The 15893-nt window shown below is 32.1% G+C and overlaps 1 protein-coding gene across 1 annotated transcript; it reads left to right on the plus strand.

Moving 5' to 3' along the window:
- The first annotated feature begins 2919 nt into the window (after positions 1-2919).
- LOC123016299 (SH2 domain-containing protein 4A-like) lies at positions 2920-15686 on the plus strand. The gene is made up of 4 exons (XM_044416609.1): positions 2920-3118; positions 11800-12507; positions 12553-12969; positions 15336-15686. The coding sequence occupies exons 2-4, from the start codon at positions 11808-11810 to the stop codon at positions 15443-15445; spliced, it is 1227 nt and encodes a 408-aa protein (XP_044272544.1). The 5' UTR covers positions 2920-3118; positions 11800-11807; the 3' UTR covers positions 15446-15686.
- Positions 15687-15893: the final 207 nt, after the last annotated feature.

Consider the following 15893-nt stretch of genomic DNA (forward strand, 5'->3'; position numbering starts at 1 on the left):
ATTAAGTTAGACTCCAATTAGAGTTTTGATTGTTTGCAAATGAGTTTATAAACGTATTGTACTTATAATACGGTTACTACAAAAATATAAAATTTTTTGATCACTACCTACCCACTGCAGCAATTGGCTACTTGGTTTTCGAATCCTAATTAATTAATTTTAATTAATTACTTAATTAAATTTTGTTTTTTTTTGCGTGTTTTTTTGAGTTTTTGAAGTGAGTTCATATTTTATTATCTATAAATGTAACTATTTGAAATCGTTTATTCTTTATTTATCCATTTTCATAGACGGAAATTAAGTAATTCTTAAAGTACATTTATTATAATAAAAACGCACTCAAACAATTTACTTTTTTGATAAAATAATTTGAAAGTTAGGAATTTGATCTCTAAAATTAGTAAAATTCCACCAAGAGTTAATTAACCCGTGTTGTTTTTAATATTTTTCCATGTTTCGAACATAAAAATGATTGCATCAGTAATACTCCTATCATTTTTGTCGATTAATTGGTGTAGATGGTTTCCTAAAATGTATTTGAGGAGCAGACTTTCAAAATGCAGTTTGTCCATGTTTTTATTGAATTGACATAAAGGTTTTTAAAGTTTTTTTGTAAAATGCCTAAAAACTCCAGCCGTAAAATTAGTGTCCAATTGTGTCCAATTTGTACAAATTTTTTCACATTTATTGTCACTTATAATTACACGAGAGCTTTTTTTTCGAAGTAAACTTGTCATTTTAATGAGAATTTTGTTTTCTGGCAATTTAATGAAAAAAACTGTTACTCGTAGGACGAGTAATTTTTTCTGGTAGTTTTTTGAGTTAAATTTCCTAAAGGAAACAAAACTCGAATTAAAAATGTCAAGTTTTCTTCGTAAAAAAAAAGCTTGAGAATCAGTGGCTTGAGTGTAATTCGGTCAGACAATTTAATGAATACATAAATCCGATAATGCGGACCTACTAGATTCAGACGCTTTCAAAAGTTAGGTTCCGTTTTGTCGCTGTAATAGCTATAGTTGGTACCAACAATATTTGAGACCCATTATAGAATAAGACGATTACCCCCCACGGTGGTTCATGGGGCTTGCGGTAGAGATGCCATAAACAAATTTGCATTTCTTAGGACAGGCACGTTTCAAAGGTTTGTAGGAAGGATGGTCCGTAACAGAAATTTGTTTTTGGGCTTTCATCAAAAAAAAAAATTAAATTAATTTTAATATTCAGCTATATTTTGAGATTGTTTCTATACAAATCTGCATTATAACATTAATATTAAATTAATATATAAATTCCCAAATGTTTGCCTGTAATAAATTAAAAGCATACCACGAAAATTTCTGAATACGGCTCTTTTGTAAATCTTCAGGATAGTACCACCAGCAGTGAAAAATTATTACGGCCGACCGGAAGGCTGTTTAACCCTCAATAAAGCTTTGCATACGTCAACCTCAAATATTTCTGGTGACGACTATATTTTAGGGCAAACTTTTGTCGCTGTCATAGTGACAAAAACACCGCGGCTTATGGGATTTTTAGTGTATGAAAAAAAATGTCACTGATATAAAAAATTAAAATTATTTCTTAAAATGACAGTTTTAGTTCTGTCCCACAAAAACGCAAATTTTCACAAACAACTTTTTAAAAGTCTGCTCCTCATTTGTAAGGATTTTTTAGCAGGATAAATACTGAAAATGAAAATTAATCAAAATTGCTTCTTATGTTTTATATTATTAACTGCTTAAATCATAAACATTATTATTAACAGTTTTAAAACAAAAATTTATCGAAAGGGTGGATTATAATTTTTCTTATCCAGAATATTCCCATTGTAGTTAAACTTCAGAAAGACACTTTTACACAAATTATAGAAATATTATCTAAAACGTTATTGTGGGGTTTCAAATCAAAAAATTAGAAAATTTCTGTATATTACATGGTTAGTTGCATAATTACAATGATAGATTTGCTAGGAAAGTCTCCTCAGCAACAAGAAGTTGCAAAGTGGAATTTGATCTTTGTTACAATTATTTAATAAAACTGCAACGACATAAATAATTTGTTAGTAGTATTAGTTTCTGATAAACATTGAGATCAGCATTTTTTTAAATTAAAGTTGAAATAAATAAATTTTATTTATAATTTTTTACTAGATTTTTTGTTGTTTAAACGTTTCTGGTTAGTAATATCCAAGTACTCTACGAGTAAACTCCCCAATGCCCTATTGCAAAAGTTATTTGTAGTCAAACAACATTAATTAATTTACTGAATAAATTTAAGATAATGACAATTAATTAAGATAAATTCACTGATAATTGATAAATTAATGACAAGTATGTTGTTTAATTGGTTGCCTATACTAGCTGAAATTATTTATAACTTACGTTAGTAATGTTACATTTTGTATTGTTTATTTGTTTATCTTTATCACAGACACTTCTTCTTGTTTTTCTTTGAAAATAAAAAGTGGTTTAAGATTATCCGTAGATATTTTCTCATTTCATTTATTTATTATTTATTAATGAAGGTAATATCCGGAAACTGAAACGCAGTTACAATTCTGAGTAATGACACTTAAAAAAAGTTAAATTGTTTATGTCTGGAAATCATTTTTGTGTACATTTAAAAAGTAAATAAAGATAAATGATAAAAACTGTGTAAAGTATTACTTCATTTAAAATTCCAACACCCCCAAAGTCCATAAAAATGAAGAACGTGAGAATTTGCTAATCCAGCAATTACTCTGTTCACCGGCAAAGATCACTTTCTTCATTGTTAATGACCATGTATGAATTATTGTCGACGATCTAACAAACCTTGAATGAGCAAACACAGACATGTATATCGGGAGAAAGCCTCATCAAACGCATTTTTCCTGCACTTGTGCCCCATTTGTCCGACACTTGCTCGCAGCAAATCGTTGCCACCTCCTGCTGGTAAGCCAAGAATCAACAATTCAGTCGGCATTCGATCGTGGTAGAGTGGGTTTGTGATACTCCTGCTAGTGCTTGCGTCGTCTCTACCACACACATGGTCACGATTTGAGTCACTTCAGTGAGCTGTGCAAGTGCCAAAGTGCCTTTCCATGGAATAATAGCCCCTTTTCGAGACTTTCAAAGAGGTGAGTATCGATTTGGGGGACATCTGGCCTCCAGACATGTGATCCGAAGACGGATATGTTAGGCATTTGGAATAATAAACCCGACTTGAGGCAGGGTACCCATTTCGAACAATAGGAGATTTTTTACTTATCCCGAGGAACAATGGGTCATTAGCATCACATATCCGTCTTTTCCAACACATGTGCTTGACGTAAGGCAAGAAAAACTATTGATTTTATGCTCGATGGTACCGTTTGGTACAATTTCGCCCTGAAAACGGTACATACCAACTGTGCCATGGGAATAACTGTGTCTTGGTGCTTCAAGAAGATGGTACTTTTTGCTTGGTTGCACTTTATTGAACCATTTTCAATGAAATAAGGGTTTGAATGGTTTGATGGTTATTGTTTCTTGGATCTAATCTTGCAGACAAAGAAGGATAACAACAGTTATTACCCAGTTTCATTCATTAAATTGTGGTTTTATCAGATTATTGGCTGTTTAGAGGTAATTGGTGTTTCTGATGTCTCAATAAGTGGAAAATTGCTACTAATGGATGATCAAAGGATTAGATTTTACAGTTTTTTTCTTGTGTTTTTTAATTTTTTTATTTCTTTAGTTGGCGGAACTGTTAAAATTCGAAATTTTTTATGGTGTGATCATGGTCTGTCATTAGTGTCAAAATAATATCTGAACATTTCTGTAAATCTCTTTTGTCAAGATGCTAATTATAATAATTGTGTTGGCAGAACTGAATTTTATTTACAAATGTCGTCTGTTTTTTATGATTTCATTAATTTGGCGGGACTGATTTGACAATTTTCATCGTGATTATGATCTGTCATTAGTGTCAAATTTGTAAAAATGTCAAGAGTGATAGTAATGTCAAATTTGTCACCTGACTGACTAAGCTCATTTTGCATGTAAATAAAAAATTTTTGCTAATTACAAATTTAATGTACAATAATTTTTAATGATAGCATCGTCGAAAATAGGCCAATTTGGAAGAGAAATTATTGACAATTCTCTAATTCTCTAATAATTCACTGTTTTAATTATTATTACATTTCGTTTCCGCATAGTTTTCAAATATTTCACATTTCTGTTTTGAGTTGTTTTATTCCGAATAGTAAATAAACATTTCCTGTTCCAAACGCTCGATTAAAATTCATCAGTGTAAACTTGGCTCCGGCCACACATACAAGATATTATAAAATTAATTGCTCCACTGGGGCCATTTATTATGCAAATGACCCGCAAGCGAAGTAAATTTTGAATTTTTCTGCCTCCGAAGATAAAATTCAAGGTTGAAAATTGGGTATTGTGTTGATTGTTAATTAAATTTTTAATTGAACGAGACCCACTTATGAATGTGGGTGAAAACGGGAAGATGAAAGCAAAATTTGAACAGGAAACTATCACCTAATGACCATGTGAACTAAATAACGAAGGAAAGAAAAATTAAAAAAAATTGCTCTCACTTTATCGTTTCCGTATTATCTTTCTTTCCTTCATTAGTGATAATTAGTTTGATTAAATTTGCATAAATCATAAACACACTTATTTTGCGTAATTATGGGGTTGATTGCTTTTCCCCCTCACCGGAAACAACAAAGGGAAGCACTTAAATTGATACGAATTGAACTTTCTTGCTGTCATTAAAACTTATCAGAACTTCCGTCCATATCACGAGAGACTCTCATTTGCGCAATTGTCAAGGTCCGAAAATGTTATTCCTCATCGAACAAAGGAATTACAACTAAACTTTTACTCAATTTTTACTTTTCTGCAAGGAAAGTCTATGCATTATTTATAAAATAGTCAATGGTTACGTAAACTCGGGTCTAACGAAATTAATTAGACGAATTCACGAGGGTGAAAATATGATAATTTTGTCTTTCCCGTTATTACGGTTCTAATTCCAACTTTGCACTAGTTTTAAGTAGAACTGAGTTACTTTCATGACAATATAATTTATTATAACAGTAACTACACACGAGATAAATCAAATTTTGACTTGGCTACCGGAAAACCTGTCCGGATTTCTCCGGAGGCTACGCCGGATTAATCACCACAATTATTGCAGTTTTATCTTTTGTGAAACGATTTGCATATGTCGCAGGCGAGGGAAAGGTCACAAGTGGAATTTTTTGTGTGACCTTTTACATTAAGTGTGATTGCTAATGAACTGGAGCTGGGGTTAGTGGCCGATTTATGTAAATATTTGACGGAAAAATGAGAAAACGTTGAAACAGCAGGATTTCTCCAAATCGGAGAAAAATAAAACATCGTTTGCTGTCATTGGTCAACGAACCTGAATTTTTAATAGTCGAAAAACCTAGAACAAATCAATTATTTTCCGGCGTATGTCACGACTTTAATGAAAATTTACTTTTTGCACGAAAAGTTTGACCTTCTTTCAGGTACAGTGGTTTCCACCAAGGTACTAGCATTGTTTTAATTTAGATATGCTGTGCTGACCCTTGTGTTCAAGATAAACTAAAAAAATAAAGTTTGTTTTTGGGAAACTCGCTCCAAGTTCACCCGATTTTGTCCACGTGATTTGCTTGGTTTCAAGAATATTGAGAATTAATTAAAATGGTTTGTTTTTAATTGCTTGATTGTGATGGATGTTCCCACGAAAAGTCATGAGTGAAAGTGCTCCAGTAATAGATTACACTATTTTCGCATTGATCAACTTGAAAATTTCAACAATTTTGTCGAAAGTAGGGAAGCTGGCGAGATATTCGCAACATCTGCTAAATGCGAGAGATGTTAAATGTCAAGAACGAATTAGCACCAGCATGTCGAGAGCAGCAGTACCGTTTTTCCATTCTTCGAATATCTGACTCAAGTTTTTAATTGTAATCGAAATTACTGAGTCATTTTTTATCGCTAACCTTGATCCCATTAACATGAAATTTTGATGCGTTTACTTCCTAATCGTAGTAATTAAAAATAGTTTTTTGGTGAGTACTGCCAACCTTCAGTTCTTCGAGAATGTACACCAAAAAGCGGATGTTTTGAGAAAAAATTGATACTTTGTGTGTAACCGCATGGAAGCATGCCAAGGATAACACCAACTTCAAATAAACTAGAATGCAACACAATTCTATTGAAATGCAGTCTAAATTTTTGGGGTCAGATTTTAGTCTTTTGTAAAAAATGATTTTTCATGCTTGGAATCGGTTTTTGGTTCCAACAAAGGCCAAAACACGTTTTATGGACATTTTAACATTTAAAATAAATGACGGAATCTGTATTTGGCTTGATACAGTCCATCAACCTCTAACTCCTTTTCGATACCGTTGACCTTGTATTCTGATTCAGAATAAATAAATAACAGAGAGAACCTTGCTGGAAATGCTTTTCCATTTACTGATTCCAATTAGAAAACGTAATTCCAATTTGTCGTTTCAATCAAGTAAACCTCAAGACCAGGTGTTACTCTTTCTTTTCTTTCTTTATTTCCTAGTTGAAATTAACTAAAAGTTTCGACAAAACAAATTGATAATGACTCGAGATTATCAGACTTAACGGTTCCTAATGTTTATCAGGGCCAGTTTAAGTGTTTGTTTTGTTGTATCAACACCTCCTGATGGAAGAAGGTAAAGATATTAATTCCTTGGTGCTAAATGACTTGCGAATAAAACCGTGAAAAATTCAAGATTTTTGTAATTAAATCGATCGATGAAGAGTTTTTGTTGTGGCCGAAATTAGGTCAGTTTGTAAAGTGATAATAAAAGTTTTAAAGCGTCGTTAAAATGCTAATCAATTTTGATAGTATGTACCTATGATTTATGGCGGTAAACTCATAAAGAGGCGACTAGGAAGGGCTTCTTTGGAGATGATTTAATCAATTTTCTCCGTGCCAAATCGGCTGGAAAGTGTGAAGCTTTTTTCCCGTTATTTTCCGTATTTAGTAGGAAGTGCATTGGGGTCGCTACGGCAATTAAGAAACTGCAAGAACAACTTTTCAGAATAAGAAGATGCGAGCGGAATGCGGCTGTACCGTAATGTTGAAGGGTGAATCTTGTTTACCTTTAAACAGAATTATGAACATTGTCACATGTTTGTGTTTATTTATTGACCGGAAATGGAGTCTTGAAAAGTAAGAGCCGGAAGTGGTACGACAAGTGAAGATTTGTAACTACATTGAATAAATCAAGGCTGCCTTGTACAGTAGACAATTACGTTTGTTTAAGTGACGCCTAATTAACTTGGACAAGCAACTGGTTTTAGAAGACAAGTGGCTTGGGAGCGGGTAGGCCAGGTGGTCTAATTGGGTGTCAATTGGGGCGTCTGCAGCCACCAAGAAATACTTTGTTTTTTTTTTTTAATTTTTCTTAAGAAAACTTTTGAATCTTTATTTGCAAATTTTTATTGATTTAAATTTCAATATTGATGATTTTTTTATATTTTGTAATGCCTTCTTGATTCTGTTTAAGTCCTGTGGACGGGACCCAAAATTTTAAACGTTTCAGATGAAATAGAGTTCGTACACAAATTTTTTTGCGTTCTAAAATCCTGACACTCAGTATTCGTCCTAAAACGACAAATATAATTTTTTTTGTCCTAAAACCGTGATTTTAATATTTTTTCAAATTTTTTAAACACTAATCATTAGTTTATTTTTTTAACTTTATTTCAGGACTTTGTTATCGTCTTTCTGTTACCTTCACTTTAAGTAAGTCAAGATTACTATTTTGATTTTACAGCCTTAACCCGTGCCCTGGACAAAAAACAAGATCGTCAAGTTTTTATAAATACTTAGTTAAAATTTATCTTAAAAGCAAAATTACAGTTTAGTTGCCAGTGTGGCCATAGAAAAGTCTCAAGCTACAGAATGTAATATTTTATTGTTATAATACAGTTACCGCTACTTCTGTCACTTCTCACAATGTTTTTTCTGTATGAAATAGTGAAACCCCCTGACTCAAAAGTGAGTTTTCTTTTACACAGAAATCAAAATTTTATGATCAATTTTTCCCCAAAAAACGCGACGTTGCCAATGTGACGATAGCTATAGCACGAGGTTTATGTCCTCGGATTTAGAGTTCCTATATATCTAATATAGAAACTCTACCCGGATTGAGTTTTTAAGAGGAGAATTTTTTTTTCGATTTTGTACCAAAACTACAAAGGAATAAAATTTTTACTTAACCTGAAACGCACAAATTTGTAATTAAAACTTTATTATTATTCTGACTCAGTGAAAGTTTATTTATCTCTTGATTTCGGACAAAGCAAAAGAGTTTACGCAAGTCAAATAACAAAGATTATAACAAGTCAATAGAAAAATAAATGACTTTTCTTAACACTGAGTCAAGTTAAGCAAAAAAAATGTGACTTTTGAAGATCTGACGTAAAATCAATGGTACAATTTTACTTGTATTGTAAAACATATATTATTATCTGAGATATTATAAATTAAAAAAAAAAAAAACATTTATACCTTAGGATTTTATGATCTATTTTCCACTTATTTCGTTCTATTTTATGTTTGTACTGTCTTTTTTTAGAATTTTTTGACATTTTTTACTTATAAGAAAACAAAAATATGTCAGATTAATTTTCAGAAGTGTTCAGCTCTAATTTCAACAATTTAAAACTTCAATTTTTAAGACTAATGATAGTAGACAATTATTTAAACGGTATAAAAAAAAGTATTGAAATCGCTTTTCTGTCTTCTTTTTTTTGTGTTTTTGATTTTTTAAATTTATGTTGAAAGGGTTTTTCTAAGCTGTTCTAAATCTTAATTAAAACTGATCAATTCTGGCATTTGATTTTTTATAATTTTTGTCAATTTTAATCTTCAAATGTTTTTTTTCTTTTTTAAGATTCCATTTTTACTATTGTTGAGTTTATATTTTTGACCGGAGTTTCTTTGAGTACTATTTTTAAATAAAATGAAGATTATTTTTTTATTTTGCAATTTATAATTTAAGTTTGGGGAAATTCAACTTTGATAACTGTGTCAATATTGTGTAAAAGCCAAATAAAGAAAAAACAAGATAATTTTTAGCCTTGAAAAATTAATAACAGAATTGCTTTTGATAACATCAGGATTTTTATCAGTTTAAGTAAAACCAAAAACCTCATTTTGTGACAAGAGATTTTTAATATTTAAAATTTAAAATTACCTCTTGTAAAACATCAAGTTTCTGATTCCTCCTACGAGTTCTACGATATTAAAATTTTGCATCTTTTACTTCTATTTTTTTGGAAAAAAAACACTGCAATGCAGTTTGTAACAGTTGCAATTTTCACAGACTTTTAAGGTCACGAGGCCGTAGCTCTTGGCAAATTAATAGCCATTTTAATTGGTCCAATGTTTGTTAAAAGCGTCTGCTTGGTCATGCGGGTCGCGACAAGAGTGGCCCTTGAGCAGAGCTGTGCGTGCCACACCAGAAAATTGCAATAATTGCCGAGGGAACACACCCATCGAACCACAATTTTATATAACAAATAACTAGAAAAAAATAAATAAAAGTTGTCCCGACCATATAATGGGCGTTTGAATAAATTATTCAAAAATATTATTGTGAACAGGTTGTTACATAATCTGGTATTATTTCAATCACCATTACCAAGGTTTGAGTGAAAGTTATTTTCGCAGTGCGTGTGTACAAATTGGTTTAATAAATAATAATTTTGGCGAAAAATTAATTAACTTCGCAATGACAGAGGAATGAATCATCATACTCAAGACATGCTGCACCCAAATATGGTAAAAACAGGCGTGCCAATCAAAGAAAAAAAGTCTTGGCCCTTTTCCAACAAGGGTTGCACGTAAAAGGGTATCCAGTTGAGTCACCACTCGGTTAAAATTATCGCTTTATTTATAGAAACGTGGGGAAATTGCCCTCGCAGTCGTGCTTGCATTTATACAGGGTGATTAAGTAAAATTGTAAACAGTGAGTGAAAGTCAATCTGACCTTTTTTAAGGCCTTGATAAGTGTATTTGCTCCAGTCACGGTTCAAAGCTCGTGGTAGATACTTATTATTTGGGTAATCCTTGCCTCACCCATTGTGGTATTTGTTCGATAACAAGGAGGATTTTTAAACCAATTCAAAGAAACATAAGTGGTTTGAGACCACCTCTTTGTGAGTGAGATAAGAGAGGCTTTAGTGGAAATAGAAACGGAAATCAGATTAACCAGAATACTTTCGGGTTCAAAATTATAAAAATTTAAATTAATATTCTAAAAATGAGAAAGCTGATTGCGGTTTTTTAATTTTTAAACACCAAAATTCCACGAAATGAAAGTTAAATACAAGTCATAAATCTTCAACTTTACGTTAAAATTCTGTTTATCAAAACACAAAAAATTCAATTTCGTTTTCAATTTTTTTATTAATATTTTTAATTTTAACATTTTGATGTAAGTAATTTACTAAAACGGGTTTAAAATCTTGAAAAGTAGAATTTACAGTGAAAGTAATTTTTTTGCGTATTTTTGTTTTCAAGGTTTTGAAGGTTTGTTTTTTTTACAGTTTATTTTACTAAAATTTTGTATTTCTTATACAATTTTAACTCCCGTTTTCGAGACAAATCAAAATGTAAATGAAGAAAGTCTTATTTTTGTATTTTTGGTTGTTAATTTTATTGTAAAACTATAGTGTTTGAATTCTTCCATTTTTTGTAAAATATTTGTTTTAAGGTTTTATTGATAACTAATACGCTTAAAAATTGCGATAATATGTCTAAAGCAGCGTATTTTAATCCTTTTAGACTCTACTTTTAATCACTTTACAGTGTTTTTTGCCATAATTTTTTTTTGAAACATCTTTAAAATTCCATGAAATGAAGGTAGAACGCGTCTTAATTTAAAATTCACATTTCTTTGTATGAAAAACTAAATTGTGTCTGAAATTAGATTTATGGAAGCATAATTAAATATTTCATTACTTTTAATTTCAACAAGTTTTTGGAATAGTTTTAGAAGCGTCAAAAATAGAGAATTTTTAATCAAAATATTTTTTTGTGAGTTAGAGGTTTCACTTATTTTTTAACAACTAGTTGCTGATATTTATGAAATTAATTTCTTTTTTTTAACATATAGATCAAATAATAATAGAGATCTGAGATTATCTCAATTTTTAAATTTTTTAAATTTTAATTTGTTTCTTTGAAATAATAATATAAAGGCTTTTTCAGGGTCTAGAATGGCAATTAAAGTTTTATGTGCTATATTTTTGATCTTTAAATTGTTCGAATTCCTGTTTTTGCAATTTTAGTGTTAACAGAGAACAAAAAGATCATCAGACAAGTTTTAATCCTTTTAAACCTCATTTTTATCAAAATACTCGAACAATCCAGTTTGTTTTTCGTCACGATTTTTTTCTTTTTTGAAACAAAACTTTCAATTAAAGTCCTCAACTCCCTCTTTATGCGAAATTTATTCGTCTATAAAAACCCACACCCATTACCATTTATTAACCGATTTGTCATGGCCTTCGTGACCGGTTTAGCTTATTCGCATCTAAATGTCTATTTGATTTTACAAAGTCTCATTGCACGAAATTAGCGAATAAAACAATGCCGCCAACACAATAAACTTGTCCCATGTCACATTTTCTGGTCTATTTAACTTATAAAAAATGTACCCATCGTAGCATACCGAGAGCATTTTTATGTAACAAAATTTTCCACTTTCAAGACATAACAATCAAGTTAGATAATTTGGAATTGTTTCAGAGCCCATAATGTTGCAACAAATCCTTCGGGATATGTACGTCGATCCCGATATCCTCGCCGAGCTGGACGAGGCCCAAAAACAGACCCTCTTTTGCAAAATGCGAGAGGAGCAAGTCCGGCGCTGGAAACTCTGGAACGAGAAACTGGGCGATGAGCCCAGAACCATCCAACCCTCGAGTAAGAAAAAAACCGTTAGTTTCCTCAAGGGCGAAGATGGGGAGCCATGGGTGTGGGTCTTGGGCGAACACAAAGACGACAAGACCATCGAGGAGATCCTCAAGGAGGAAACCATAGAAAAGGCGCGTAAAATGGCCGAAAAGGAAGCAGAGGAGTTGCGGAAGCAACTCTACATTGAACTCACCCCCAAAATCGAAGAAATAGAAGCCCCGAAGCTACAAATCGACGATGAGATGATTTATTACTCGGTGGATGAGTTAAGGGAGAAGAACAACAAGCCGAATCATTTTAATTATAGTTTGAATTCGTACCAGAATAAGAATAAGTTTCATGTGATTGACACGAGGGATGTTTTGCAAGAGATCTCGTTGAATACGCAGAAGGTGGCGCAGAGGGTAGCTCTGTGGGAGAAGAGACTGACTGAGGAGAGGACGTGTGAAATCTTCCAGAAGATACAAAAGGAGCAGCAGAAAGTGGCCAAGGAGGCGGAGGAGGCTGAGCAAAAACAGGAGCAGCTTTGGAGGGAACAAGGTACAATTTTCCCTTTTTTTGCCAAATTTGACATTTTTTTTCAAGAGCGCAAAGCCAAGCAAGCTGAGCAGCAAATCCGGGAGATTGCCCGCCGCGCCCGAGAGGAACACAGACTGACATCGAATTTCGAAATCGACACTTCTTACAGCACGGTCAACACCGGAGTTCCTCCGGGTCGTACCGCCGTCATCGAATGGTACAAAAGCCACGAAAGGCCCAAATGGACGGGTTTGGACCGGTCCAACAACGCGGAATCGTGGTTTCATGGCCTGATCACGCGATCCGAAGCCGAGAAGTTGTTGTTGGACCGGCCTTACGGGAGCTTTCTGGTCAGATTGTCGGAGAGGATTTGGGGATATGCGATCTCCTACAGGGCCAAAGAGAAGTGCAAACATTATTTGGTCAGTGCGGGGCCCAAGTACCAGTTTTTAGGCAACAATCAAGTTGAGCATGAAACGCTACGTAAGTGATGACTGACGTAAAGGCGCAGGAATGCTGCGTGTGATTGCTTTATTTGAATAAATAGACAGTGTTGTCAGGTGTAGTGAAATTGCACCAGATCTGGTGATTTTCATGTTAATCTGGTGATTTGGACAAAACTGTTGTAAAAATTCTAATATCTAAAAAAACTGTTTTCAAGCATTTTTCACGCTTTCAACTAGAAACTTGATTATTTCGTCAAAGTTTTTCGAAAAAGTCACAAACCACCAAATTGCTTAAAAATAGCTCTGTTTGTTTTTTACAAGATTTTATTAGACAGGATCAAAAATATTTTTGTCTTTTTCGAATAGCTAGAAACATATCTAAGTAATTCACAAAATTTCGTTAAAAACAATTCAAAAATTCAATAAATTCGACCAAAAACGACGTTATTTTTGCCCTTGTCAAGTGTTTAAGCACGTTTTTTGAGATAAAAACAAAGATAATTCTAAAAATTTCGTTGAAGCAGGTAAAAAATTACAAAATTAAATCGAAATTGATACTCCTAAAAAATTATAAATAAATAAATATAAAAATGACATAATTTTTTCCTTTTTCGAAAGCTGAAAAATCTGTTTTTTCGCGAGAGTTTGCTACAGCGTGTCAAAAATCACTAAAAAAAGATTATATTGTAATATTTATACCGAACTCTTAGGCTTTAACTTGATTATTTCGTCAAATTTTCTCCAAGAAAAAATATAATCGAAAACCACCAAATTGGTTAAAAATAGTTCTATTTGTTTTTTACAAGGTATTAAACGGTGTCGAAAATAACAAATTACTTTTGTTTTTTCCAAATGCTTTTTCCGCTAGATACACAATTGTTTTGCAAAATTTTGTCAAAAACAAGTCACAAATTCAACAAAACAAGCCCAAAAAACGGCGTTCTTTGTCTTTTTGAGAGATAAAAACACAAGAAGTTTGAAATATTGCATTGAAAAATTATAAAATTAAATCGAAATTGTAGCTTGTTCGCCAGACTTAGTTCGTTTTTAAACCAGAGGTTCAGTTATTTACAAAATATTGTTTAAACACGCCTAAAAATCACAAAAAGGATTGATATTAATGTTATTTTGTTTGTTTCACTTGATTTATCTAGTTTTTGAGCAAAATTGAACAAAAATAAGCCAAAAATGCTCGTTTTTGTACCAAAATCTCAGGTTTTTGGCTAGATTTCGCTAAACAAACTAAATAATTAAGAAATTATAGGTCTAAAATTACATTATTTTTGTATTTTTCGAGCATTTTAGCACGTTTTTCAGCTAGGAACGCAATTATTTCGCAAAATTTTGTTGAAAACAAACCGAAAAATCACAGAATTAGGCCGAAAAACATGTAATTTTTGCTTTTTTTTTAAGAGTTTAAGCAGATTTTTAAACTGCGTTTTTTGCGAGATTTTGTCGTAATCTGGTGAAAATTGGGCAAATTTTTCAATTCTGATCTGGTGAATTTTATGTTTTTGGCTTGGCAACACTGTAAATAGAGGATGTATGAGTAAGATGGGACAGCTTGCATGATGCAGAAGTTCGCGAAAAGCATTAAAAAATTCTTGTTTGCAATTTTTTGCTAATTATTTTATTACTTTTCAAAATATTTCGAATTTAAACAGATACATTATTCAATATATGAAAGTATGATCATTGAAAAAGAAAGAGCAAGAATATTTCACTTTAACCTATTTTTTTAAATTTTATGTAAGATAAGAAGTTTCAATCAAATACATGAAGTTGATACTCTGAGTCTTTTTCTTTCTTCAGATTTTTCTTAATTTTTTGTTTCGTGTTGTTTTTCTTCTTCTGTTCATTCATTCAAAGAAAATAATGTTCACACGTGTCGTAATAATTTCCAAAGGAGTTATCGAAAACAATCATTTGAGTGCTATTGTAATCAAATAATATTCTTGAAATAGAATCAGTTTTGAGGTTTGATTTTTTGTCTCATATTACAAAGATTATGAGTCACCAGTGCAAAGTTTTTAAAATTGTTGTGCCATTAGAATTCACAGCGTGCGAAAAATTCAAATAGCAACACGTTTTATTGTCTTGACTCGAGATATTAACCCGAATGATGTATCAAGTGGAATTTGCATTATCAGCTGTGGGCAAATATCGCGCTTTGTTTATTTTGCAAGCCGTAAAACAGACGTAAATACTCGAATCGAAATTTTTTCGCAGTTACAATAAAAACATTCATTAGAACGTTATTGCAGTTGTAAACAAGCTAATTACTCAATTTAACAACTTGATGAAAAATTCAAATGCATTTATTAGAAATACTTTCTACTAATTAAAAATATAATTCGGCGAAATTGGAACATTTGTGCTAGAAATCTGATCATTTTCTTGCAGGTGATCTCATCGAATATCACCGGATTAATCCCCTAACCGGGGGTGAAAAACTGGTCGAAGCCTGCCCCCGGAGCCCCTCTTCCACACTTAATGAACTGTTCGACGAATGAATTGTTCAATCTCAAAGAAAACTCTGTGATCGTTTGGCATTTTTTAATTGTATGATATCAGTTTTTACTACTGGAACGATTCTATTTCAGTATTATATCGCACTTTTATTATAATCGAGTTTGTTTCAATTTGTGCCTTGTGTCTAGTTATTTTAATATTTATATGATAATCGGTTGTATTTGCCCCAATTTTGACTTAAACTGTTGGGAGCCTGTATGAAAATATACGATTTTTGCTTTATTTGTGTTTTATTTAAAAAAAAATTCCTTGAAATGCGGCAACCCGCACCGCCGATTGCATATTTAGTTGCCTACACCACTTATTAAAACTTGTTTTTTTTTTCTATTTTTGTGGTATTTGCACCAATTTTTACGTTAACAGTTAGGAGTCTGTATGGAACTTGTATTTTTGTATTTTGTTTATAAGAAAAATTGACAATATGGCTAC

The sequence above is a fragment of the Tribolium madens genome, unplaced genomic scaffold (assembly GCF_015345945.1).
Source record: "Tribolium madens isolate multiple individuals breed KSU strain unplaced genomic scaffold, Tmad_KSU_1.1 Scaffold_1;HRSCAF=32;Tcas5.2_LG8, whole genome shotgun sequence".
Taxonomy (NCBI): Eukaryota; Metazoa; Arthropoda; class Insecta; order Coleoptera; family Tenebrionidae; genus Tribolium; species Tribolium madens.

What these genes read in the sequence shown, in the direction of transcription:
- LOC123016299 (XM_044416609.1), top strand. Translation starts at nt 11,808, where the DNA reads ATGTTGCAACAAATCCTTCGGGATATGTACGTCGATCCCGATATCCTC. An exon ending in GCAGCTTTGGAGGGAACAAG is followed by an intron (nt 12,508 to 12,552) that starts GTACAATTTTCC and finishes TTTTTTTTCAAG; the next exon opens with AGCGCAAAGCCAAGCAAGCT. An exon ending in AGTTGAGCATGAAACGCTAC is followed by an intron (nt 12,970 to 15,335) that starts GTAAGTGATGAC and finishes ATTTTCTTGCAG; the next exon opens with GTGATCTCATCGAATATCAC.